The 26568-nt window shown below is 33.3% G+C and overlaps 4 protein-coding genes across 5 annotated transcripts; 1 reads left to right on the top strand and 3 right to left on the bottom strand.

The window, feature by feature from the left end:
* Positions 1-88: 88 nt before the first annotated feature.
* Positions 89-5874, bottom strand: LOC135843344 (uncharacterized). Of its 2 annotated transcripts, XM_065361190.1 has the most exons (9): positions 5544-5874; positions 5240-5465; positions 5033-5161; positions 4828-4948; positions 4668-4752; positions 4464-4599; positions 4278-4394; positions 4159-4200; positions 577-713 (listed from the first exon to the last, which is right to left on the bottom strand). In XM_065361190.1, exons 1-8 carry the CDS (start codon positions 5661-5663, stop codon positions 4172-4174), a joined length of 963 nt encoding a protein of 320 aa, XP_065217262.1. In that variant the 5' UTR covers positions 5664-5874; the 3' UTR covers positions 577-713; positions 4159-4171. The 2 variants fall into 2 exon arrangements, with proteins under 2 accessions (XP_065217261.1, XP_065217262.1); XM_065361189.1 differs by lacking the exon at positions 4159-4200 and having other exon boundaries at positions 89-713; positions 5544-5873.
* Positions 5875-6841: 967 nt separating this feature from the next.
* Positions 6842-8754, top strand: ND-39 (NADH:ubiquinone oxidoreductase subunit 39). Its single transcript, XM_065361187.1, has 7 exons — positions 6842-7028; positions 7101-7324; positions 7399-7692; positions 7761-7894; positions 7977-8144; positions 8226-8412; positions 8487-8754. Exons 1-7 carry the CDS (start codon positions 6989-6991, stop codon positions 8673-8675), a joined length of 1236 nt encoding a protein of 411 aa, XP_065217259.1. The 5' UTR covers positions 6842-6988; the 3' UTR covers positions 8676-8754.
* Positions 8755-8821: 67 nt separating this feature from the next.
* Positions 8822-15808, bottom strand: Sap130 (Sin3A-associated protein 130). Its single transcript, XM_065361174.1, has 18 exons — positions 15551-15808; positions 15182-15272; positions 14993-15101; positions 14782-14889; positions 14600-14720; positions 14391-14527; positions 14208-14317; positions 13915-14133; positions 13731-13827; positions 13469-13654; positions 13227-13397; positions 10854-11000; positions 10567-10777; positions 10196-10492; positions 10032-10114; positions 9697-9959; positions 9503-9616; positions 8822-9432 (listed from the first exon to the last, which is right to left on the bottom strand). The coding sequence occupies exons 2-18, from the start codon at positions 15239-15241 to the stop codon at positions 9283-9285; spliced, it is 2583 nt and encodes an 860-aa protein (XP_065217246.1). The 5' UTR covers positions 15242-15272; positions 15551-15808; the 3' UTR covers positions 8822-9282.
* A 1210-nt stretch (positions 15809-17018) lies between these two features.
* On the bottom strand, positions 17019-23767 carry LOC135843346 (pancreatic triacylglycerol lipase-like). The gene is made up of 7 exons (XM_065361191.1): positions 23382-23767; positions 23110-23236; positions 22489-22634; positions 22041-22289; positions 20268-20459; positions 18671-18836; positions 17019-17334 (listed from the first exon to the last, which is right to left on the bottom strand). Exons 1-7 carry the CDS (start codon positions 23392-23394, stop codon positions 17100-17102), a joined length of 1128 nt encoding a protein of 375 aa, XP_065217263.1. The 5' UTR covers positions 23395-23767; the 3' UTR covers positions 17019-17099.
* Positions 23768-26568: the final 2801 nt, after the last annotated feature.

Consider the following 26568-nt stretch of genomic DNA (forward strand, 5'->3'; position numbering starts at 1 on the left):
AAAACCTGGCATGGCGCTCGCTAGTGGTAGAGAAGAGATGTGTTGAGCAGGTTTTTACAGAACTTGGAATAACAAACGGCCTTGCGAGTACATTTAAATCGTTTATTACTCCAACTTATATATCACATGGTTGAAGAAAGATGTACCTACACTTATGTAAATACAAAATAAACGTAAACAGAAACTAAACCGATGACCATCGACGTTATTTTAGTGAACACGAATAGGTATAAATGCAATCGTCAAAATATAGAGATGCTATAGATCTCCTGTAACGGACCTTATTAACAAATTAGATTACTTTTTGATTAAATTAGGGAAAAAACATGCATATATACAAAATTAACGGATCTATAATAATAAAAGTTGAATAGAAAATAACACATACTAGAGAAAAATTACAAAAATCAACATCACAAACAACATTTTTATAACAATTAAATAACGTTGAATATTTTCAGACTTCGAATTAAACTTAGAAATGGAATAAAAAATGAAACAAAAAAGAATCACGTAAAGTTATTTAGTTTTTTTAGCGTCGCAACGAATCAAAAATAATTCTTCGTCAGAAGCTACGACCAATGACAATGTTTTATTTTCTATAACATCGACTTTTACTATAGCTTTATCACAGATTTGCAGTCGAATTTGATGTTTGTGCAGATCGAGGGATAGGATTTCATCGAAATGGAGCTGGTAACCGTATAAAATCCCTGCAAAATAGAGAAAGTTTAGTATTAGGAGGAGCAAAATAATTGATATTAATTTAAAGGCTATAGTAAGTAGAATTAGAGAAGTGAAACTGTCTTTGGAGTGGATTTTGATTTTTGTACTATTTCTTGTTCAGTACTTTTACGGTTAATTTAAAAAAAAAATGTGACTTTAGTAACCAAAAAAGCTCGAAAAAATAACCAAAAAGTAATCAAAAACGAGACGTGAAAATTATTTGAAATTTTTATCAAAAAAGTCGAGCTATTTTGCAACTTTTTGGCAATTTTTGACAATTGTTAAATAAGCGAAGCTTTTGGGAGTTTAAGGTATTTTTTTTTGGAAAAACATGAGACTTTTTGAAACTTTTTGCAAGGTGCAGCAATATTTAGCAATTTTCAACAACATGGTATATAACGGAATAATTTTTGAAAAAATCACTACTTTTTCACTTCTTTTTTCACTACCTCTTTTTAATCAAATTTTCAGAAAGCTATCCACTAGACCACCCCCCCCCCACCACCCTCAAACACAAAAAGTTAACAACGTCAGATTTTTCACAGGAAAATTTTCAAAAAAAAAAAAAAATGAAATTGGAAGAAAATGTGCATGCAAAGAATTTTCCAATTTCAATCAAAATTATAAAAAAACTAGACAGCAAAGTGTGCGTAGCTAGCTGCCTTTTCTACAGCTATAACCGTTATTACATCTAGGTAGTGCATAAGTGAATCAACCATGTCACAGTAATGAGAATTTTTGAAACTCTCACTGCTTCAAAATAATAATTGTTTTTCAGTTTTTTCATATTTTCCAAATTACAATAGGTATTTCAGAATAATTTATAAGCTTGTATTGCTTCTAAATTAAGAAATTTCTAGTTGTTTTTCATAGTTTGCATTGTTTTAAAATTTACAAAATTTCAAATCAGTTTCCCGAATTCCCCATCGCTACAATTTCATAAAGTTTTCAATAAATTTTCAGAATTTTGCATTGCTGCTGAGTTAGGAAATTTGCAATCAATTTTTAGAATTCACATTGCCTCTAAATAGTCAAATTTTGAATAATTTTTCAGAATTCTTATTGTCTTTAAATTAAAAAATTTCAAATTCAAGTTTCAAGTTCATATTGTCCACAAATTGTAAAACGTTTACTCAATTTTTGGAATTTACATTGCCTCCAATTTTTCAGAATTCTCATCTTCTTCATAAATATTACAATACGTATTTCATATAATTTTCAAGTTCACATTATCTGCAACTTACAGAACTTTTAATCAATTTTTGGAATTCTCAGCGTCTCTAAATACAAATTTTCATATTATTTTTTTAGAATTTCCATTGTCTTCAAATTTATAAATTTTCAAACCAATTTTCAGAACTTGCTTTTTATTCTAAATTAAGAATTAAATCTTATAAAATATATTAAGAATTTGAATTGCCTCTAAATTACACGAAAAAAATATGGGTAATTTTTACAAAAAAATTAAACTAAATAATGGTATTTAGCACAATTAAGTACCAGATCCCATTCAATAACTTTTACTGTAATCGTATAGTAAAAATTATCATTTTAATAAATTTTGCTATAGGTACCAATAGTAAAAATCATTTTTGTTTTTTTTTTACTAAATCATGATAATAAAAATTACATGTTTCAATTGTACAAAAATTAGTTTAATTACTCATTTTGAAGTAATTTTTAAATTATAAGTAATAATGTTAAAAATTATTCATGTCAAGGTAATTCTTACTATACTTATGGCTATAGGTAGACAAAAAATTAATGAAATGAATTTTTAGTTAGCAAATGATATCATAATTGATAACTCAATCTCAGCATTATTTTTGCCCCCATTATCATGTACTCCATAGGTAACTCCAAAGCATTTACCTACAATTTTCCTACGAAAAATCTGTCACCTACCTACTTACCAGTTACCTCACGGGGATTCGAAACCTGGGTCCCTAAATTTCCTATTCCTACCTACATGCCCTAACCACTCAGCCACGAATTCACTAAGAGGGTTAGGGCATTAAAATAATATATTTGTTTGGTAAACGCCCCACCAAACCACTCCCACTTGGAATTTACAGCTAACAGACCGGGGGTGTAACAGGGTACAATGAAACACAGCTGGTGATGGAATAGACTGGGGGTATAGCAGGGTACAATGAGCGGCAGGTGTTCTACAAGTCCCCTTTTCCCTTTTTTTAGGATTTAATGCATTAAAATAATGAACTAAAATTGCAATTACTCAGCAATTACCCATCCGAATTGAATGAAAATAAATCTATACCCTCCGCCTTAATGATTCTCAAATGGTGTCCAATAGGTATGAAAAACGGTTGGATAGCTTAAGAGAACATTCATTGTAATTGAAATTCCAATTTCTCAAAGCGAAACCAATAGTGTGCTACGCACACTAAAAAAACTTCAAAAATGAGAAAAAATTGAAAGCAATTTTTTTAAAAATTTTTCCAGGGAAAAAGAACTGCTACTTGATAATTAACAGAACAAGTCAGAGAAGCAGAATTATTACTTATTAGTCGAAATTTCTGAGTCTCCGGGGGGGGGGGGGGGGGGGGGAGGTCGACAATTTATCCAAGTTTGAATTTGATGGACAAAAAAAATTTCCATATTGAAACAGAAAATTTGTTGAAAAAAGAAAAAACAAGATTCAGGGAGACAAAACAAATAGATGGAATTAAAATTCATTAAAGTTAATTTTTTTCCTAATTTTTATAGAGAACCAAAAAAGTGAAGAATTTTGAAAAAAAAAATCAATACAAATGTAGGTATAGATGCAGGAAAAGCAAGACGCAGGACTTTTATACAGCTAAATACCCTTTTGTGCATCCTGGTTTCTGTACTTTTGTCTTGAAAATTTCCAAAAAGTTTTGATTTTTTTTATGAAACTTGAAAAAAAAGCTCTACTTGTTTATACTTGTATGTTTCATCTCTCAATCGATTCATTTCCACGATTTTTTTCCTTCTGAGTTTTGATTTTTATTCGTGGTTTTCAAGTTCTATTTTTTTGAACACAGAAAAAATTAGACTTCATGGTATCTAACAACATTTTTTTTTCTTTTGAAAAATCACTACTTTTTTCAACCTAACTTTCAGAAAGTTCTTCACTCGAACCCCTCCCCGCTCCCTCACTCAAAAAATAAACGATTTTTCACGAGAAATTTTCACAAAAATGTGGACAATTTTTTTTTAAATTTCATCAAAAATGAACTTTTTAAAGAATGACTTGAAGGTTTTTGTTGCTCCTTCAAATTTTTATATTTTTTCACTGCCTTTTTGACTAAATTCACTACTTTCACTACCTGTTAGATACCCAGATTACAAGAAACGAAGCTTTTCGATGATGTTGAAAGTTCTCAAGGTCGTTGTTAGAGTCAAAAAAATTTGAAAAAATTCAGGGTCATTACCCTGAAATCTTCTCACCTTCACAATTGGCTCAAAACAGCCTGAGCCAGCTTGAAATCTCTGAAAACCGTCACAAAAACCAAAATCCCAGTCAAAGACAGTTTCAACTCATACCCTTTCAAAATAAAAATACATACCGTATCTGCTGCCTAAAAAAAGCCACCCAGCGTGATAAAAAATCGCCGAAACTGGTGGAAATAAGTGATAATCTATCGTTGTCGTGGCTCCATCGCAAAAAATTTCCAAACTGTCATCTATTACAGTGAAAATTCAATTTAAAATCTGTTCAATAAGGTTAGATACTTTTTTTTTCATTACTTTACCTTTAGCACAAATCACTAGTTTGGAATGCCATAAAAACCAAACTCTCCAACCGTGGCTATTGAAAGGTGTTTTGCGTACTTTGGAAAGACTAGAACTTTTGGATTGAATAACGTTCTTTTCGGTAACCATCATAACCTGGGTAACAATTCGTAACGTTGAAAAGAATATTCAATAAAATTATAAATCATGATTGACTCACTTACAAAATTTTCATAAAAATCAGCCTTAAGTACAGGATCTCTGTTGGATTTTTTCATGTCCAATTCTATCGATTTTCCCATCCAGTATCTGCAAAGTCAAAATAATTAATCAAAAACCCATAGTAAAGTAATTGTCGATGATGAGAATTGTAAGTAAACTCACTTGATACACTTATTTTCGCGAAAGCGAGTCTTTTTATAAAACGTATTTTTCTGCAAATTGAAGAAATGATGAACGTTGTTTTCGGTCATCACGTCCACCTCGTCATATTCGTGATCTATACCTGAGGGGAAAACATCAATCAAGTACACAATGTGAACAGAACTACGAAGTAAAGTACATGACAGTATTACTCCCAAATTCTTACTAGTAGCTTTGGAAGAGGTACAAAATAATTCTATATTTTTCACACGTCCGATACCGAAGAAAATCAATGGATCGTTTAACGACTTAATCACGTACAATCCACATTTGTCTCCAACCAATATAGTGTTTCCTTTAAAAAGAAATAAAACTACGAGTAAAAAAAAGAGGACATGAAAGAAGAAACACCAAAAGGTAAAATCTTCCTCACCGGATGTTTTCAAGTCGATAATAACTGAGAATTTATGAGGCAGTTTTTTGATCTTGAAACAACTGTTGTTGAAATACTTCCATCGTAAGGTTGCATAAAATACGAATTTATACAGATCAGGATTCGAATAGAGGTAATTCTTCTTAGGATATAGTTTCGTGATCACGTCTTTCAGCGTATTTTTCTCAATATCACTTTTCAATCGTGATTTGAAAAGATTTCTTCTCTGTAAGCAAACGAAAATGGCATAACGTAAGAGGTTCTTGAAGATATTATTGAAATATATTATGTGAGAAAAAATTACTTCGTCTTCTTTATCAACTAGTATTTTCCAGTGTTGATTAATTTGCTGGAGATTGAAGAGGCTTTCTCCATCGCAATAGTATATTATCATCTCTTTGATTTCAACCGGTAAGTCGTCCATTTTCCTGACTAGAACTTTGAAACACTCACTTTAGAAGGGCTGGTTCCACATTCCACTCAAGATGAAGAAATCGTTTATCAGTTCAATGGATTTAAGATTGAATATATGTGGCAGAAATTGAAGATTTTATGAACGAAATATAAAAGTTGAACTTGGATAAACTTTTTAAAAAAAAAGAAAAATATTCGAGTGATAAGTCTAAAATCACGAATTCATGACAGGAAGAACAGAAGGTTTCATGACGTCATCATCTTGAATTGGGATCTTCACCCGGTATTTTGACTAGACGTTAAAGTGCACTAGTTTTTTTTTCCGGTGCAAAAACTCGGAAGCCGTCGGGTATTGCCGGCGGTACTTCGTTCAACTTGTATTTATCATTTGATCGTCAGTTCGTCATCTTTCTGTTCTTCCCAGTTCCCGAAGGCTCCCAATGTTTTGTCAGTGTGATGATTTTATTATTTTTATTTGATGATAATCTTCCCGACACTAGTTTTTCAAATTCAAATTTTTGATGTCAAGTATTTTTCGGTTTCTTGATCCAAAACTAAAGCCTAATACTAATGATGTTCGTATGAACTTACTTGATAGTTGATGTGGATTGAAAAACCACTGTCACTACGTACAGAGGCGAAGATTATTGGCAAAATCACCGCGAACTGAGAAAGAAAATATGAAAAAACAGTAAACAAGTTGAATTAAGTAGATTATTACGTATTTCCGAGCTTTTGACAATTGTTTTTCAACTCATATATACCAAATTTGCGTACATAGTATGTTTCGTGGAGTATGATCAGTTCAGTTGATGAACGATAGTTATGTTTATGTATCAACACTATCAGGCTTAACTTTATTAAAAAAACACCTTGAAATGATGATAATTGATCCATATAACGATTAATATTATGGAAAATTCTGAATAAGTAATCATATTATGTAGTACATAATGTTATTTTATATTTTCACCTTTATAAAGCAGAACAGAGTTGGAGAGTTATCAGTTATCACACTAGAGAAATAGAACAAGTTGAACGAAGTACCGCCGACAATACCCGACGGCTTCCGAGTTTTTGCACCGGAAAAAAAAACTAGTGCACTTTAACGTCTAGTGATATTTTGTACACAATTTTGTATTTGAAATGACGTCACGAGCATTTTATTTTTAATTTTTTGCTGTCACGAATCGTTTCTGAGAAAATATTACCTTTCGACATTGATAAGCGATCAAAAACGATAATATTTTTCGAATTTATCCCATCTTTTGCGTTAAAAGTCATCAATAATGTGGTAATTGCGAGGTTATTAGTAACCTCATCTTGAATATTATAATGGCACTCCGTATTACCATCTCAAAATGCGTCAATTCTCGTAAGTATTCGAACACCAACACATTCACCTCACTTTGCTCTCAGTCACACTTAAACCATTTTAATTCATCAGGTACTCCTGCTCTGCTGGAAAGCAAACGATTCTCCATCATCGCCAGCGTCTCTTATAGTAAAGAAGTCGGAGGTTATAGAATTATCGAGAATACAGATTTAGCAGCTTTGAAAAGAGGTACCGGGTACCGATCCAGTTTCAACGGTACCATTTGTACGGTTTTCGGTTGCACTGGTCTCATCGGAAGAGGCCTCGTTAATCGCCTGGGTAGAAATGGAACCCAAGTAAGGCTCTCCAGGTCGAGGTTTTCCTCACCCATCTTATGGCTTTAGTATTGACGAATTTGTGATGATTTCAGATCATCGCAGCGTATCGTGGCTCTGCCTACGATGTCACGCCGCTGAAAGTATGCGCTGATTTGGGTCAAATGTATTTTACACCGTTTCATTTAAGAGATGAAGAATCGATTAGGACAGCAGTCAGACATTCGAATGTTGTGGTCAACTTGATCGGTCAAGATTGCGACAGTATGAATTTTAAATTGGAAGAAGTTCATATCGATGGAGCTCGTCGTGTCGCTAGGATATGTCGTGAAATGGGTGTGAAGAAATTGATACATATTTCTGCGATGGGAGCATCGCCTAATCCGAAGGTAAATTCAACATAGCTCGTGTGCTCCGAGGGTACCATTGCATTGTAATCTTTGATGGAATATTTTAGAAAATATTGGTGCCTGGAGGTTCTCGTTTTCTCAAATCAAAATACGCCGGAGAGCAAGCTGTTCGAGAAGAATTTCCCGATGCTATTATCGTAAGACCTGCTGACGTTTACGGCGAATGTGATCGGTTTCTTTAGTTAGTATTTGATATTTCTTCTACGTAAACGATTAACGATCAAGGGGGTATAATTTTCGAACATTGTTCTATTTTTTTGCAGTTATTATTGTCGTAGAGAACGTTATTTTTTCCGAAAATTACATCTTCACGAAGGAGGCGTGAATACGATCAAAGCGCCAATTTCCGTCAATGATTTTAACGAAGGATTATTCGAACTGGTTACTCGACCCAAAGAACAAGTCAATGGTAAAACCTATCAATTCGTTGGGTAAGCTTAGGTCGTTGATTTTCATTTCGTATACGAATAATATAGTGAATTATTTAAAAACACTACGTGTTTGTTTTACAGTCCGCAGCATTACTATTTGAACGAATTAGCCGGATATATAATGGGAATTTTGCTGAAATTACCCGAAAGTGGTTACGAAATTCTTGATTCTCGACTGAGTCTCTCATTTCTGGCCTACTTACACATCAGGAATACCTTCTATCTCGTCAAACCTGCTATAGGCATGCACCTCGAGAGATTCGAACGAGTAAGTGGGCAATCAATGTTATACTTATTCTATTTGGTATTGAACGCTAAATATGTTCACTTTTTTTCCTCTAGGAAAATACATCCGATATTCTGGATAAAGATTTACCAACCATAGCTGATTTAGGAGTCAAATTGCATACTTTGGATTTATACATTAAAGATTTTACTCGTGCTTATAGAAATATCAGCGACTACGGAGATGAAGTGTACGAACTTGATTTCCCAAGCCTTCCTGCTCCGGCACAGGGGGTTTACGCTTAGTTGATCGTCAATGTTAATATGTATATTAATTTCGTCGTTGAATGTATTTATAAAATAAATGCTTCTATACCAAACAAAACATTATTTTCATTACTTGTCTAAAAGGAAATGATCCTGAGAGTAAATTCATCGAGAAATATATCCGGTTATTTGAAGAAATGAAGAAAACACAACGTTTATTTCCTTTTCGAAGTGAACTTACAAAAGAGATCTCTTCAAATCTAAATAAATAACATTTCTGACAAATATTAAATTACAATTTTTTATTGAAAAAAAAAAAAGAATCCGCGTAAAAACGGCCAAGGGTGATTTAAATAACTTTCTTTTTTTTACAAGATGAATATACATCGTAGTAATAAAACTTCTTACGAGGAAATAAAATAAAAATATTAATTACAGAGATCTACAATAATATACATTGTATAATACAAAATAACGTTAAAAACAAGGAAGAATGTCATTATTTTTTTCTCTCCTTTTCATTAGTTAAAAGAATTCATCATGATAGGAACTAGAAACTTATGAAAAGGGTTATAAAAATACTATGTTTCGTCAACATTTGATTATCCGTCAATGAAATGAATTTCTCGCACAATTCACATTGTCTTTAATACCGTCCTTTTTTCTTGATCGTTCGTTTACTGGCGTATTTATTTATGATATCGCTAACGTGTTTTTTATGGTTGAAAACTTTCATCATTTGCGTTTTAGCTTCTTTTAATTGATCCGATACTACTTTGCTACGTTGCATGTTACCCTGCGAATAAATTTAATGATTAGATTACTCAAATCGTTATGAAAATATAACTAAAATCGTGAAAACAAACCATGAATAATTCATTGGTACGATTTAAGCTCTTATTTTCATCATTTTCGGTGTGACTTTTGAATAACTTTAGTAATGATGAAAATTTGTCGACGACTTCGATTTCGATATCATGCTGCAAGAATAAAAAATATGAATCATTTCGTGTTGGTTCTTGTTACAGACAGGTGAATAAATTCGAATAAAATTACACACCAAGTTCTCCATTTGAGCACTCAGATGGTAAATCTTCCATCCGTTGATTTTTTGAGTGACGTATTTCTGATTGGCGATATCGTTAACAGCTGGTTTCTTTTCTTCTTTATATTTCACATCGTTGTAACGTAGAAAGTGATGATGCCTCGATTTCCAACCATGATTATAACCACTGAGTATTGAAATGTTGGGTTTTTTCGACGAAGACGACGACGAAGAAGAGGCTTTATGAGATTCTTGATTAACAGGCACTGGGTCGGTATCTATTGACAAAACACAAGAGTTAGAAATATCCGGACGAGGAATTCTGTCTTCAGGATAGTTGAATCACTCACCTCTGCTCTCTTTTTTAATTTTATCATCCGATATGAACTCCATATCATCTTCCAGTTTCGGTTCATTCGTTAAATTTCCCCCTCTGCAAAACACCAAACGAGAAAATTCTCATTAAACTCATACACAGGTTATAGAATTAATCTTGAAAAATTGATTTCCATACAATTGCTGTTTTCTAGGTTTCTTTCTAGGACTCATTTCAACCAAAGACGAAGTCCTCAGCTGCTCTTCGTCGCAATTGGCGATCATCAAGACTCGTTCTGGTTTAGGGGTAGGTGATTCTGGATCAATGTTCGGAATACCAGGCGATGAAGTGGCTGATAAGGTCGACGAACTGTTGGACGATTGACCTCCACCGATATCTGCCATGTGAGGTGAAGGAGGAGGTGACGGTACCGTTGAAGACGTAGGCACAGAATTAAGTAGCGGCGTTAAGTTGCGTTGAGCTTTAGCTAACGATCTGTGAATTGCAATTTTTTTCGATTAGATAAGGTATTGGGAAGTTTATTGGTTTGAAAATGAATCAATACGTACCCGTCGATGTCACGTTTTCGCAATATACTCGGTCTTGGTGACGCGTTCGATTTCATACTGGTAGTTTGCTGCGGCACTGGGGACACTACTCTTGACTGAGGAGCAGATGGAGCTTGAGGTTGTAACGTAGGTACAGGTACAGGCACAGATAGAGGTACAGATACAGGCACAGGTACGGGTACAGGTACAGGCGCAGGAGCCACCGAAGGACCTGTTGATAATGGAGGTAAATATTAAGTCAATTTTTAGGGTTAATTTTGCAAGATTATTTATCCAATACCACCCACCTTGTGGAATAACATACGACTGAATTGTCACAGTAGATGGTTGAACAGCATTTGGTGACGTAGGCGCCGTAGAAGCAGCAACTCGAGGAGGTTCTACCACCATAATTGGATTCAAACGAGGGATAGGATTAGAATTTGATACAACATCTGTAAAAATAATCATTGGTTATTTTGAGTTTTCATAGTTTACCAACAAAGGACACTTTCGAGTGAATTCCAATTGAAATGAAACTGGGCTCGCTGAAAGAGCATTTTACCCACTACTCAGAACCACATTTTGAGCTTACATTGGTGAATTAATTTTTACAAAAAGAGAGAATATACAGATAAAGATCTTGAACTCGGATTAGATGCTAAAATCGACTCTCTTAATCGATTGCCACCATTTCCAAGCCGACCTGGAGATTTCAACAAAAGTTGACTTTTCTCCAGTCATTTCAAATTGTTCCAGGAACCGTTATGATCAACTTCAGCTGCTGAAAATTTAATTCTGTCTCAAGTTTGATATTCCGAATAGATTAGGACAGTTGAATCGCTAATCTGAGGTCACTAGTTGAAAATTTTTTTTCTTCAAAATTTAAAAAATCCCGAAAAATCAAATTTTGAGAAAATTTTAAAATCTTACATCTTTATTAAAAAATTGCTAAAATTTCTTCTATATCTCTAAAGTCAATGCCCAGAATCGAGTTCTACGATTTTCAAGCCAATCCGGAGCCTCCAGCAAAAATTGACTTTTCTCCAGCAATTTTAAACTGTTCCAGAAGGCGTTGTAATAAACTTCTGAAGCTAAAAATTCCATTTCTATTATGAGTTCAATATTCCGAATCGATTAAAGCAGGCGAATTACCAATTTTAGGAGACGAGTTCCAAAGTCCATTTTTTTACAAGTTGAAAAACCTCAAATTTTGAAAAACTTCCAAAATCCTCAATTTATGCAAAAAAATTCTCAAAACGTCTTCTGCTTTCCTAAAGTTTACTCGCTGAATCGATTTTCATCATTTTTTAGTCCATCTGAAACCTCCAGCAAAAGTTGTCTTTTCTCCAGCAATTTCAAATCGCTCCAGAAGGCGTTGTAATCAACTTCTGCAGTTGAAAATTTAATCCTGTCATAAATTCAATATTCCGAATCGATTAAGGCAGGTGAATCCCAAATCTGAGGGACGAGTTGAAACGTGTATTTTTTTCAAAAAGTTAAAAAACCTCAAATTTAAAAAAATTCTAAAATCCTCAATTTTAGCAAAAAAATCTCAAAACTTATTCTATTCCCCTAAAGTGAACCCTCCAAATCGATTTTCACCACTTTTAGTCCAATCTAGAACCTCTAACAAAATCTGACTTTTCTCCAGAAATTTCAAATTACTCCAGAAAGCGTTCTAATTAATTCTGGCAGCTGAAAACTAAATCAGGTCATAATTTAGACATTTAAAATCGATCAGGCCAAGTTAATCGCGAACCCGAGATCACAAGTTAGAAAGTGTATTTTTTTACAAATTTAATGAGGAAAATCTCAAATTTCAAATTTTGAGAAATTCTAAAAATGATGCTTTGCAAAAAATTTCTCAGAACTTATATTTTTCTAAAGTGAACCCTTCTCCCCCTTCTGAAGCCTCCAGCAAAAGTTGATTTTTCTGCAGTAATTTCAAATCGCTCCAGAAAGTGTTGTAATCAACTTTTTAAAAGTCACGAGTTCAAAAGTGTTTTTTTTCAAAAAAATAAACAATTTCAAATTTTAAAAAAATCAAAATTTTTAATTTTTGTAAAAAATGTTTCAAAATTTCTCCTGATTTTTCAAAAATATACTCCTTGGATTAATTTCCTGATTAGTGAAGGTGAATCCCAAATCGTTCGTCACGAGTTGAATCGTGTATTTTTTTTTTACAAGTTGTTGGAAAATCTAAAATAATGAAAAAAAAAAAAAAAAAAAAAAAATACAAAATTTTTGCAACCCATTATCCAAAACTTTAACTATAACCCAACGTCGATTTCTCCTCTCAATTATGGCAAGACTCAGGGGCAGGTAAAGTTGATTTCAACACGTTTTGGAACGATTTGAAATTGCTGCAGAAAAGTCAGCTTTTGCTGAAGGTCCCAGATCGACTCGATCGATTCAGGTGGTCAAATTCAGTATCTCTCTACCGAGTTTCAATTTTTTTCCAACATATTTACTATTTTTTTAAAAAAATTATACCAATAGGCTACTTCTGCCATTTCCAAAAATTCGTAAAAAATCAAAAAAACAACTCCTACAGCTCAAAATTCAATACCCAGCTCAGAACGACATTCTCTTTCAGCGAACCAAACTTTATCTCTATCAAAATCGTCGAACTGTAATATTCCCTCATTATAGGGATATTCCTCTACACAAAAACTTACTGAAATGTCGAGGTATCGACATAGTCGTAGTTAATGGAGTAACAGATGAGGTGAAAGCAGTACACGATGATGAAACAAGCGTTCTTTTAACTTGAAAATTTTCAGGTTCGTACATAAAAGTCGTCGACGGCGCGGTAAATGCAGTAACTGTCGAATTACTCATCACAGTACCTAAAACACATCATTAAAAATCACACTCTATCCCCTGAATTTGATCGTTTCATCAAAACATCATAACGTACTTGAAGGTTTAGGAGTCGTTTGTATTAATAAATTTCCGGTAGGCGCAGTTGCTCTGATTTCTGTATTTGTCGGGTATACTTTGGCTATCATCGAGTTAGATGCGACCATCGTCGGAGTAGAACGAACCATGGTAGTTGTATTTTGACCAGCGACAGTCGTTTGATTATTTCCGACCGTGATTCCAGCTAGAAAAATGATTTTTTTTATTCATTAAGAGAATAATTATTTTGATTGTTTTTAATATTGAGAATAAAATCGTACCAGTTTTCTTGTTCATCGTTAGAGCAGAAACAGTATGGCTAACGCTGACTGGAATAGATTGTACAGTAAATGGTGCCCTTGCTGATTGTGCTATTATCTATTGTTTACAAACAATTAATCATTAATACGTTCTAATAGTATTAAAAACATATTATATGTACGTTGAAATCGTACTGCAGTGTACCTTTGGAGCTAATGTTTGTGGTTTTCTAACTACTGCTGCTGCAGTTGGTACTAGCAGAGGCATCGATACCGTCGATACAGTTAATCGAGGAGGTTGACTACTTTGAGCTACATGGGTGACTTTTGCTTGAGGCTGCAAGCCAGGTGTAATTGTTGATCCTCTTATGGTCACCATACCGACATTGGTCTTCAACATACCACCTGTGTTTCTGTCCTGTAACTAAATAACGAATATTAATTAAAGACCAATAATTTATTATTACACAGAGTAGGCAGATTGGTGTGAAAATATACTTGATTTGTTGCTTGCGTTATCAGCTGTTTAGGCGTATTTTGAAGTATTATTGGTTTAATGGCAGTATCCGACGTTTTGCTCGCAATAGGAGTAGCAATTCGACTGGTAACTGTTGAATAAAAACGTAACATTATTAATACATAGGCACTTACTACCCAAATTAATTAATTTTTCCAATCTACCTGTCATTGTACTCGGTGGCTTAACGTAAGTGGTGCTAGGAATGACATTCAAAGTGCCTGCTTTCTGCAGTATCGCCGAAGATGTGGTATTCGGAACCACCCATGTAGTTACAGGCCTACTTAACGCAGGGATGAACCTATCAATTTGAAATTACCTCACATTATCACACTCTGACGAACTGATAACATTACAATATAAGATAACTTACGCCGATGGTGTACTTCCAGCCAATGTTGTCGAGGCTTGAACATGCGAAACAGGAGTTGTACGCACGATAGGGGTAGCTAATGAACCTCGTGGTCCTGCTATATTTGCTACAGTTGCTGTTCCTAAACACAAATTCCCGAGTAAATACCCACATACAGGTCTAAGCAACGATTCAATTCTTACCTCTAGGGATATGGTAAGTTGTAACACATGTTGAAGCAGGTACGAAACGATTATTTTGTGAGATCGAGTTACCATTCGCAGGTTTGTCAGGTCTAGCTGATAAATTAACTGAAATAGAAACACAATAGGTAGCATGAGTGACGTACTCGTTCACATTGATAAACATCTTATATTGCACAGTAAAAGTGACGCGTCTTGTAATTATACATACCTTGTTTAATGGAAGCTTGATTCAAAGCAACATTAGTAGTACTAGAAGCGTTAGTTGAGGTCTGCAAATATGGCGCAGTTGTTGTTTGTACAGAAGATAAAGGTAACGTCTAAAGGAAAAAAATACACAAACGATACATTAATCGTACAGAATCCGAGTAATTTCACCAATAATACGAATTAAACTAACAGTTTCACTCTCAGTTTTTCCGACTGGCTGATGAACACCGACATCGGTAGATGATTGCATTTTTTTTCTATGACACAATAAAAATTAAAACCTAAACAGAAAACATCGAACGAATTACTAATCACGAGATTATACGAAAGCACACAGATACCGAAAATTAACAAAACATATCAGTTTCATAATTCCTAACGCGTAAATTGCAATTTTTACCAAAATACGTGTACCGTTCCCTTTTCGAACCAAGGCTCGAAATTCGTCAATTAATTACCTTCCACAGTGAAATTATGATTAGAACATTGTACAAGTATTAGCGAGAAGAAGCAGTACGATAGTTTAGATATTATAAATCGGCAGAATAATCATACTTACACATGAAACACTCTAATTTTTGGTTTTATCGTAGATGGCTTCTGCATGAAAAATAAGTCGAATTTATATAAAAACTCATATTTTCGCGTGTAGCTTCTCTTCTCGAAAGTAAGATTCGATGACTACATTATGCGTAGGATTAATTCACGATTATTTAACAACTTTGTAACGTAAAGAATTAGACAAAAATAATGTAACACTGAAATACATAGCAAACTTTTCAGAAAACGGTTTCGGAATTCGAAGTTCGTTGATATAAATGATAATGATTAATAGTAAGCAATAAATGTTACCAACTGTCGAATACGAAAAGTCACTCGAGCACATTTTTTTGTGATGAGGATATTTTTATGAAAATTATTTTTAAATAGTTTTACAGATATTTTGAGTATTTTGTGAACTTTAATTAAACTACAGAAATCGTTTGAATACACTTTTAGATCATTTTGATTTCAATGTTACGAAAAAAAGAGCTTTTAAGATTTTCTTATCAAAGTGGTGGTATTTTTCAATGCAACTTTTGCACAAATTGATTCCATGATAAAACGTTTTTCTGTGAATTTCATTGTCGCCCATCTGTGAATGGAAAAAGGCAATGGATTCCCGCTCCGAGTACTAGTTTTATTTTCAGTATTCTTCTCTTCGGTCTTCGGTGGTAAAATGCTGTTGCTACGTTCTCCTTCTTGATTTTCTGGTTGCGTTTCTCTATCCTAAATCCACATCATACGTAATGAAGGAACTATGGGGAATTGTTTAATCTCTGCCGATGTCATCGTACATTCGAATATGAATTTTTAAATTCGAAATAAGTTCATTTTTTAGACGACTCTGAGGAAAACTGAAGTAATTTTATAAACAGACTGCAGTTCTGTGGTGATTTCACGTCACCTGTAGCTTGCTGAATGGGAATTAAGTATGCCATAAAACTGTACTAAAATCGATTCCGAACGTAGGTACCTATGTTTTTATTTAGCCATCGACGACAGATAAACAGTTAAGTACTGTAACAGGAATAATTTATAGATGAAATAAAATGAAATGAAAGAATCATCTTTCAGTCTTTCACCTTAAAAATAATCAGTAATCACTCATCCTTCAAAATCAAAACCCAAACGAAAAAATCTTTCAAAGTTGAGTAAGGCAGTTGTATTTGTAGGAACCTAAAATGAAAAAATAACATTTTTGATTTTCATGACTCAACATTTCAAAAAATTGCGCATCTCATCTCAAACATTGAACTCGAAAATAATGAAAAATTTGTCACTTTTTAAATCTTCGACAGCAGTGATAATTTTGTATGCACTAAATTAAATATGTAGGTAGTAAAAAGATTTGAATTTTTTCTCTACTTCTTTGGACAGCTAAAGTCTACGTAACATCTGTAGGTAAGTACATAAAACACATTTTTCGCATCCTGAAATTACGAAATCCAATCCCTGATAAATATATCAATGTACCTATACAATGCTAACTGGCTAAAATAATGGTTTATGTGGTTCAATATCTCTGTATAAAATTATTTTAAAAAATACACGTAAGTACGCTTCACTTAAAGAACATCCAAAAAAGTCACATTTTCTCCAGAAGCAGCTAGTGAAACTTCAGCCGCATTAAAAGCTTCATTTACAACAACGCTATTCGAAAATTGCTCCAACGCCACTGTGCTCTCTGAAGGAATATTCGACGGAGATGGAAAACTAGCATTTGATTGAGCACTTGAAAAATTTCGTCCCATAGCATACGGTGGTTTATCAGCTGTATGCAGGATATAGGAACCTGTTACCCTGTGTGAAAAAAATTCTTATTTGAAAATCTATACCTGGGTAATTCTCCAAAAAAAGGTCAATTTTGATGTGCATAATTTTGAAAAATAAAAATCCTTTTTTTGGAAAATTTCAAGTGGGAATCATTTGTATAGGTGTCCCAGATCCCTTTTCTAGTGTTGGCCTCAATTCAATCCCCCCCACTGTGGACCCCGGCCCCCCTAAAACAGCGATAATTAGGATTCGACCCTCATCGATGTGTAATACGTCGATTGATATGTTTTCGAGGTCGTAGAATTCGAATCTGGAGTTATTTTTCATGTAGAGGTGGAGCATGAGGCGTGGGGAGGGGGAAAATGTCAAATTTTGCTTACATTATCGTGTAATATGTCGATTTATGTTTTTCAGGCCGCAGAGTTCGAATCTGGACTTATTTTTTTGGTAGGGGTAGAGGTGAAGTGTGGGGAGGGAGAAAATATCAAATTTTGCTTGTATTATCGTGTAATATGTTGACTAGCGCGATAAAAGTACAGCTGTCTGAAATTTGGCCAAGTCGAAGGACAAATGGGCGCTGGACAAGTCGAAGGACAATCTCAACGTTTTTTTCATTTCTAGCCTTACCTACTGGACATTATTCGATTTTTAACACGTAATAAATGTGTACTTATCACGTAAAATAACTTCCCTTTCTCAATTATCGTTTTTGGCGGGTTCATCAGGGTAAATAAAAAGGCAAGCCGAAGGACACCGATTTTGCGAAATATCATATTTTCAGAGACAAGTACGATCAGAACGAGCCATTGCGTAGGTTTTGAAAATAACATTGCGGGGTAACATTTTTATGAGGACAGTGAGCCAGTGCAGCCACTCGCCAGAAAAAAATGTTGGATTGGGAAGCTACCGAAAATAATTGAAAATTGCTCTAAAATTTGCGCAAAAAGTGTGTGACAGTTTTCAAATGTAAAATGTGAGCTTCCTATGGACTTATTCCAATTGCAATTTGCACAATAATGGACCTTCGTGTTCTATGATATTGAGAATGTGTCAATTTTTTCCCAAAAAAATGAAGTTCATGACACTTTATAGCATTCATTTTCAAAAACATGGCGTGTGACAGCCAAGTCGAAGGACATTTGGGGTATAAAATCGAATGTACACCAATGAAAGGAGGGGCTAAAAATCTCAATACCATATGTGAAATGTGTGGGGGATGATCCTTGAATGGACCAAAAAAAAAAAATAAAAAATTTCATGCTAAAACCTTTGAGAAATTTGCCATGTACACGATTTTTACCTTTTTTTGAGAATTACCCATCTAGTAATATTTCTCGAAAGTAATCCATCAAGAGGAACTTACTTTCTGTTGACGTATTCTCCCATCAATATGTCAGGTGTTTTAGGAGGGCACTTGTTAAATAAATAATGAAAAAATCCATCGCAGAACCAACCATAGAAGCCAACATTTGAAGTAATAGATTCAGCAAAATACGCCGCAGATCTGTAGTGATTACATCGACTGGTATCTGAAAATTGACATAATTATTTTGAGCATATATTGCACGAATGTGATTGGAAATAGGTCTGAAATTCAAATATACAGTATTTGAATTTGAAGAGGCTGATTCAACACACGGCAAAATGGATGGGTCCCTTTTAAGTAGGTAATAGGTAGGTACGAGTAAAATGTATACGTAGGTACGTTTACGTATGTATGTACTTGATTTTTTCATCTATCAACTAGTATGGTAGAAGCAGATCACCGAAAAATGCTTTAAAAAGGTGTTAAATGATGTAAAAAAACTGCCAAAAATCCAGGTTTGCTTTTTTTTTTTTACTAAAATTTATTGAAAAGTATTGTTTTTTTGTAAAAACTTCAGAAAAACCTACTCATTTTCCAAATTGCCATGAACAATTTGATTGTTGTCAGAATTATCAAAATAACATGGGCTCTTTTTCATTAAAAATTCCAAAAAATCATGCTGTAGAAAAACACTTGAGTAGGTACTTTTGGCCAAAATTTCTGTACCTAAAGTCTTGGTTTCTTCATTTTGACAAAAACACAGAATTGCAAACAAAAATCACATTTTTATCAAAATAATCAAAAAGTTTTACTTTTATATAATACTTTTTTTCCAAAATTTAAAAAAATCCTACGTTCTTGTAAAAATTGCAAAAATAAAATGTCAAAAAGGCAATACCTAAGTGTGTTTTTCATCAAAATTACAAAAAAAATTTTTTGCTCAAAATTTTCAAACAGTTTTGCTTTTAAGCTATTCTTTTTGGTCGCCAAAAAATTTGCTATTGTGACAAACCCTCCAAATAATTGCAAAAAATGCGCTTTTTTTAAATCAAAATTTACAAGAAATCTCACTATTTGTCAAAATAGGTAGTGCAAAAAAACCTAACTAAGATAAGACATAGGGTAATTTTCTATAGAAATTTATTGTAGGTAAGATGAATTTTTTGTCAAAACTGGTAGAAATATCTGTTTAAAAAAAAAAATCAAAATTTCCAAAAGTTCAAGTTGTTTTTTAACCAAAATTGCAAAAAACCCCTTTCTGTTTGGTCAAGATTTTCTGGAAGTCTTGCTTTTTCGTCACAAAAAAGCTGCCTGTGTTGTCAGAATTGCAGAAAGTAATCAGCTGTTCATTGAAATAAAATTACCTAGGTACCAAAAATTTTACTTTTGCCTGAAAATTGCAAAAAATCCCAGTCAAAACAGTAGAAGGGTCCTGTTTGTTGTCAAATTTTCCAACAAAGAAAACTCAGTTTTTTCATCAAAATTACCTATTTACAAAAAAAAAGCTTTCTTTGTCAAATTTGCTGGAAAAGGAAAGTCGCAGTTTTTTTCACCTAAATCCAAAAGTTATGTTTTTTCCGTCACAATTAATTGCATTAAAGTCTTCCTTTTTGCTTGTCAGAATTTAAAAAGATAAAGAATGTCATATTCTTACCAATAATACTACTAGTTTTACATCCTGGCTGTTCTATTCCACCGTTTACATAGAAATCTACATGACCACAAGTTTCAACTTTTCCTTCCTTCAAGGCATCCGTATGGAGAACATCGACGAATTCGGCGTCACTTTTATCTAGTTTTCCATCTTTCAAAGGAGTTGTAAATAATGGTAACGCTGGATCCAAGCCTGAAATCAACAAAATTTGGCAAAAAAAAGAGTTAAAAAACTATAATTATTTATACAGAGTCAGAAATTGAGAATGTAATAAATTAACTTCTGGATCATCTCAAAGAGGTACAGTTTAGTAAGCACAAGCACATACACTGATCAGATCATTGATCTTTCGAATCACTCAGTCTCACTCCCAATGCACTGAAAATAAAAATTTGCAATTTTTGAATAGGTAGGTATCAAGAAATTGAACCGATCGTCTTGTTAGTTTTATCAATTGTCAACTTATGCTATTACTTTCTATGCTTTCAACTTTCAAGTTGAATTTTGCAAATATTGTTATCGTTTATACTTAATGTAGGTACTAGGTAGGTACAAGATACAGGGTGCCCAGAAGGCCAGAAATATCGAGTACCCCTAAAAAAGTTTTCTACTAAATAGGTACTTTGGTAGGTCACGAATGATAATAATGATAGCACATGATTATTGGTTGTTGGACTGGAGAGATAACATTCCACCAATCATATGCATCTATTTCATGTTGCCAATTTATACTTTTAATGAAAAACAAATTTTTTTTAGGGGTACTCGATATTTCTGGGCACCCTGTAGGTAGTACTTTTCTCCATTCAGTCCATTCCCAAAGAACGAAAACGAAATTTTAAAGAAGATCAATGTCAATAACTCTTACTCAATGTCATGTGTCAATTCAATACCCCTGCAGGTACAGATACCCCCACTCCATCGCTAAAATCAAAAATGCCAAATGTTATCTTTTGTCCTTCCTTATCAGTTTATTTTTGTTCCAGAAGCAACCAGTATCCATCTTTGTTTACTCGCATTTCGCAATCCGCTCGTCTATTGTCTTTTCTTGCTCGAGTGTTTCTTATTCAATTCCACTAATTCTTCTCGTGTAATGTGCGAATTTTTTCTAAAAGTTGTCCTTTTATCGGATAATTCTATTTAAAGCATTAAAATTGTGTGACAAAGTTGTGCAATATACGGGAGTGTTTCAGTAAGTGACCATTAGATAATTGTTTATCGAACGAATAATGCTTATTATGTGATGGTGATTTTTAGTTTCAAAATGCGCGGATTTCACCAATAAATTGGCGTTTTAATCGAATAATTTCGTCTTCGTGTTGATGTGTCATTTTTGCGTTAATTTTATCCTTGTGAAGTGTATCTAGTGAAGTGATGTGAAGTGAATTCCAGTGAACTAAATGTGTTCGATCGAATGCTTCCGTTTGAGTGTCTTATCTTATCGTGTTATTTTTTCTTAGTAAAGTGATTTCTACGCCGCCGGAATGTCACAATCAGCAGAATCAGAATCCCATCATTTTCAATGGAATCATGTTCCTGAATAGGTACTTCAGCGAAGAACTAATTCATGGTATGTGAACAAAGCATTGTTTTGATTTAGTTTAAGTAATAAGTAATAACTTTAGATATCTACAATTTCCAGCCATATTTTTGATTGCTGGTTACACGATAAGATTCAGCACGTTTCTCATTAGGTACCTCGTGTAATTCAACACTATATCTATTAAATGAAACAGCTTCTACAATAAATTCTCAATAAGTCAATACCCATACCTGTTATTCGGGAAAATTTATAAGGTCTGACGTGATTTGCAACATACGCCGCCAAATGAGCTCCGACGCTAAATCCTAACAAATGGAAGACCTCTTTAGGAGCTTTTGAGATGGATAAAATCTCATTCACCAATTGAGCTATACATTTCCCAACATAATTCAAATTGCTCACAACTATCGGATAACAAGGTCCAGCAGCTATTTCTCCCCAGTCGATCATCCAAACGTTATAATCGAGTTCGAGGTATTCTACAAAAAAAAAAAAAAATGATTTACTTTAATTAACGAGCAAATACCTTATTCAAATATTTCGTTTAAATACGCGTGTAGAGATTGAGCAGGTTTAAGTAAACATTGCCCAGAGTGATTATAAATAATAATTGAATTTGCATGGAACGAATTCCATGCCATGTCTCTGGTTTGGTATAATTATTTTCTCTTTACTTACCATTTTTCATTCTCACCAACTGGAAGAGGTTCATATCGCTGTTGTATCCGTGGATAATTATTTTGTTCGACTTCTCTGGATTATAATTCGATTTCAAAATATCATTTTTATCTGGTAAAACTTTTTGTGGTTTGAGTGAATTATTCCTGTATGAAATCGGTTTAAATATTTAGAATTTTATGTATGTGTGAAAAAATAAACACGGAGTAAGTTGTGGAATATATAGGTACCTATCTACAGTGTACAGGGTGGACAGAAATATCGGGTACCCCTAAGAAAGTTTTTCATTGAAAATATAGGTTGGCAACGTGAAATAGATGCATATGATTGGTGAAATGTTATCTCTCCAGTCTAACAACCAATCATGTGCTACCATTATTATCATTCACTGTGACCAACTGAAGTATTTAGCAGAAAACTTTTTTAGGGGTACCCGATATTTCTGTCCACCCTGTAGAAATATTGAAAAAATTACCTATTTAAAAACAAAATTATATTTGAACGTAAGCCTTATGGTGTTTTTGATTTTTTTCCCTTAATTTTAAATCTAAGTTATCACCCACTTGTGATTGTGATTGAGTGATTCATTCTATGCAATGTAAGTTGAAAAACGATAATTACTTTGTAAATAGGTAAAAATTGATGTGCGAATCAGGACACGTCTCTTTCCATCCAATAAGACATGGGCCAAATTTGATGAAACCGCAGTACCCAGAAGTTACAAGAAGTCCAAACGATAATAAAATTCCTAGATAAAATAAACAATATCATGAATTAATTTATTGAGAAAGAAATATCAGTTTCCCATACAACGAGTTATTTGTATTCGAGTAAATAGGTACTGCATATTTTTATTTTTTAAAACTACATAATGTATTCAAACACTTACTCACCTAAATGATTCATTTCTCTTCCTCGTCCAACATAAAAACAAACAACACTGTTCTATAATAAAATAAGGAAAACACTAAACTATGTACCAACAGTATAACTAATTCGAAGTTTTATTTTATTTACTCGTTCATAATAATAATGAAAAATCAAATTAATCGTTAAAGGTTAAAATTATTATACTGAATCCCATGGACAATATTATGCCAAGTCCGCATCCAGGGTTACTAAAAATTTGTATTTTAAATTATCAACACGTCTTTTATACGTAAAAACAAAACTGTAACGATATAAGATTTTCTCCATTGGAAGCTCAGCAGTCTTTTAAATGCGTCGTATGTGTCATCATATTAGAATAATTGAACTGTGTGTGTGTATAACCGAACTACCGCGTGTACTGAAACGATTAGATAATAAACACCGAGATTTCAATTCGAGATGACTAAAAACCTAACAATTTATTTTATTAGATACTCGATCTACTATAGGCGTCTCTTACTCTGATTTTACTCCAGATACGTACCTACATTTTGTGGTTCACCTATTCCTTGCCCATGATAGATGATCCAGATCAGAGACTGCTTGAAAGAAAAAAAAGAATTTACTCGTATTAATTGCCAATTTTTATTGTAAAAATATCCAAATATGTATAGAAAAACCATTTGAGGTATCTACCTCCCCCCTCCCCTCAAAAAGACAAAACAAGAAATGGAATCTTTATATTATTTGTTCGCAGTTTTTTGGGGAGGGGGTGGGTGTTGAAAATGTCTACATTTTAGTGTTATTAAAATTGGTATTTGAATATTTTTTTAAAATTCTAACAAAAGTTGTGGAATGTGGAGCAGCAAAAAAACTGTTTTTTGTGATTACAAATCTTTGGGTCTCGTTAAAGGGGAGGTACAAGCGTTTGGAAAAACGTAATTTTTGACAATTGCTATACCAAGAAGAACACTAAAAGAATAATTAAATCAGCCTAATCGACTTTGAAGGCACAATCAAAATTGTCAACGTCTCGCTTTTTGCCAACATTTTCCAAACAATACGCTTTTTTCTATCAAAAAGTTGTGATAAAGCTTCAATTTTTATCAAATGACCAAATAAAGTTTGCTTTTTACCTAAAATGCAAAAATTTCCCTATAGTCTTACTTTTTAGTTTTTTTTCTAAAAATTACTTGAAATTGTTGAATTTTTCAAGAAAAAAAATCCAAATAATCTCATCTTGTGGCCAAATTTTGCCAAAAATAGCTAAAAAGATCGGTTTTGGTCAATATTGTCAAAAAGTGTTGTATCCTCAAAAATTGCTAAAAATGTTTTTTTTTTTTTCAAAAACCGTCAAAAAGTCTTGCCTTGTGGACCAACTATTGTCAAAAAGTCTTGCCTTTTTGCTAAAATTTTCAAAGATTCTCTTTTTGCCAACCTATTTTTTTTTAATTTGCAAAAACGTCTCACTTTTTTTTTTTACCAGTAACTAATCTCCAAAAAATGTTGCTTTTTGCCAAAAGTTGACAAAAAATTATGCTTTCTGCAAATTGCTGAAAAATTTCACTTTTTTACCTGGAAATATAAAAAATTACCAATAAGTCTCGTTCTTTTGCTGTAGCTTTTTTTGCCAAAAATTACCAATAAAAGCTCAGCATTTTGCTGAATGGAATTATATAGTCAAAATCTCTTTTTTTAAATTCTCACTTGCATGAAAAACTTTCCAAAAAGTTTCGCTTCATCATCAAATGGTTGCGAAATTGCCTCATTTTTTTAACAAAAGTATGGAAAAAGGAGAAAATATCATTTTTTTTGACAGTAATCGCCAAAAAGTAATTTTTAAAGCATTTTTAAAATATGTAAAATCATAAAATGTTCTGGATTTTTTGTGATAATTTTTTAAATATTTTAAAAATGGTTTGCTAACGTCTTGTAATAACTTTTTTGGTTGTACTAAAATTACTTTATTTTTATTTTTTTTGGAAAAAATCGAATACGAACCTTGCAAGAGGCTATGGAGGGGGAGGGGGGGAGGTAGTGTGCTGAAAATATTATGGTATATTAGAAAATTTCTCACTATCTCGATAAATGTTGAGAAATCACTTCAATTCAGCCCCTGAGCGAACCCTTAATTATCTGTAAAAGAATGAAATGGCGTAAAGTAAAAAACACGAAGTGATGGGTCCTTATTCCAAAAAAGGGTGGAGGGGGGATTTTGACCACGTTGAAAATAACAGATAGTATCGTGTGACATATCGTTTGCTTGGGTTTTGGAGATTCCGAGTTCAAATATCGACTTATTTTCTCCAATCTGACCCTCTGAGTCCGAATTTATCATTTATTTTTCGACCCAAGCTTCCCAACCCCCACACAGGTATCCCATTTTATTTTAAGTATTGAACAAAATAATAATAATAATACTGCGTGACATATCGTTTGTTGGGTTTTAGGGGATGCCTAGTTCGAATATTCACTCAGTTTTTGAATCTGACCCCTACTCCCCCTCCCCAAATTTGGCCATGAAGATGAAAAAAATCTTATAATCCCTTGTGACGTGTCGTTTATTAGGTTTTTTGGGTCGCCGAGTCCGAATTTATCGATAGTTTTTCGATTAATGCCTTCTTTCCCCCATTACAGGTGCCCTAATTCATTTTGAAGATCTTAATTTTGTAGTTCGATTATTTTAATCTTGTTTTGAAAAAAATAATGGGACCACAAAATTAAATTTCAATTTGAAATTTCAAATGAAAATATTTTTGAGCATTTCTAAAGAGCTTTGAGCCTAAAATTGAGTCGTGATTTTTGGAATTTCTGAAGAATTGTCGTACAACCCCTCTCTAGTGAGTTAAAATTATTCAAAAAATTCAAACATTTCGACGAATATCTATATTTTTTGAGTAGGTATTTTTAAAGAATTTTGGAATCAAAATTGGGTCATGATTAATTTCCTCCTTCACCCCTTTTTGGAATATTTTGGCAAATCATTTAAAATTTTTTACATCATTTATCGAGATAATGAAAAATTTTCCAATGGCACTAAATATTTTCAGTACGTTATAATTCCCCCCCCCCGCCTCCATGACGACTTAGAGAAGACTTCCCATGATAAATTTGTTGATGTCCTTGTTCGCACATTTCTTAAACTTTCTGGGTAATTTAAAAGCTACAGGGTGCGGCAGCTTTAGGTTATCATTTTGGCAACACTGTTAT

Source organism: Planococcus citri, chromosome 4, assembly GCF_950023065.1.
Source record: "Planococcus citri chromosome 4, ihPlaCitr1.1, whole genome shotgun sequence".
NCBI classification, from domain to species: Eukaryota; Metazoa; Arthropoda; class Insecta; order Hemiptera; family Pseudococcidae; genus Planococcus; species Planococcus citri.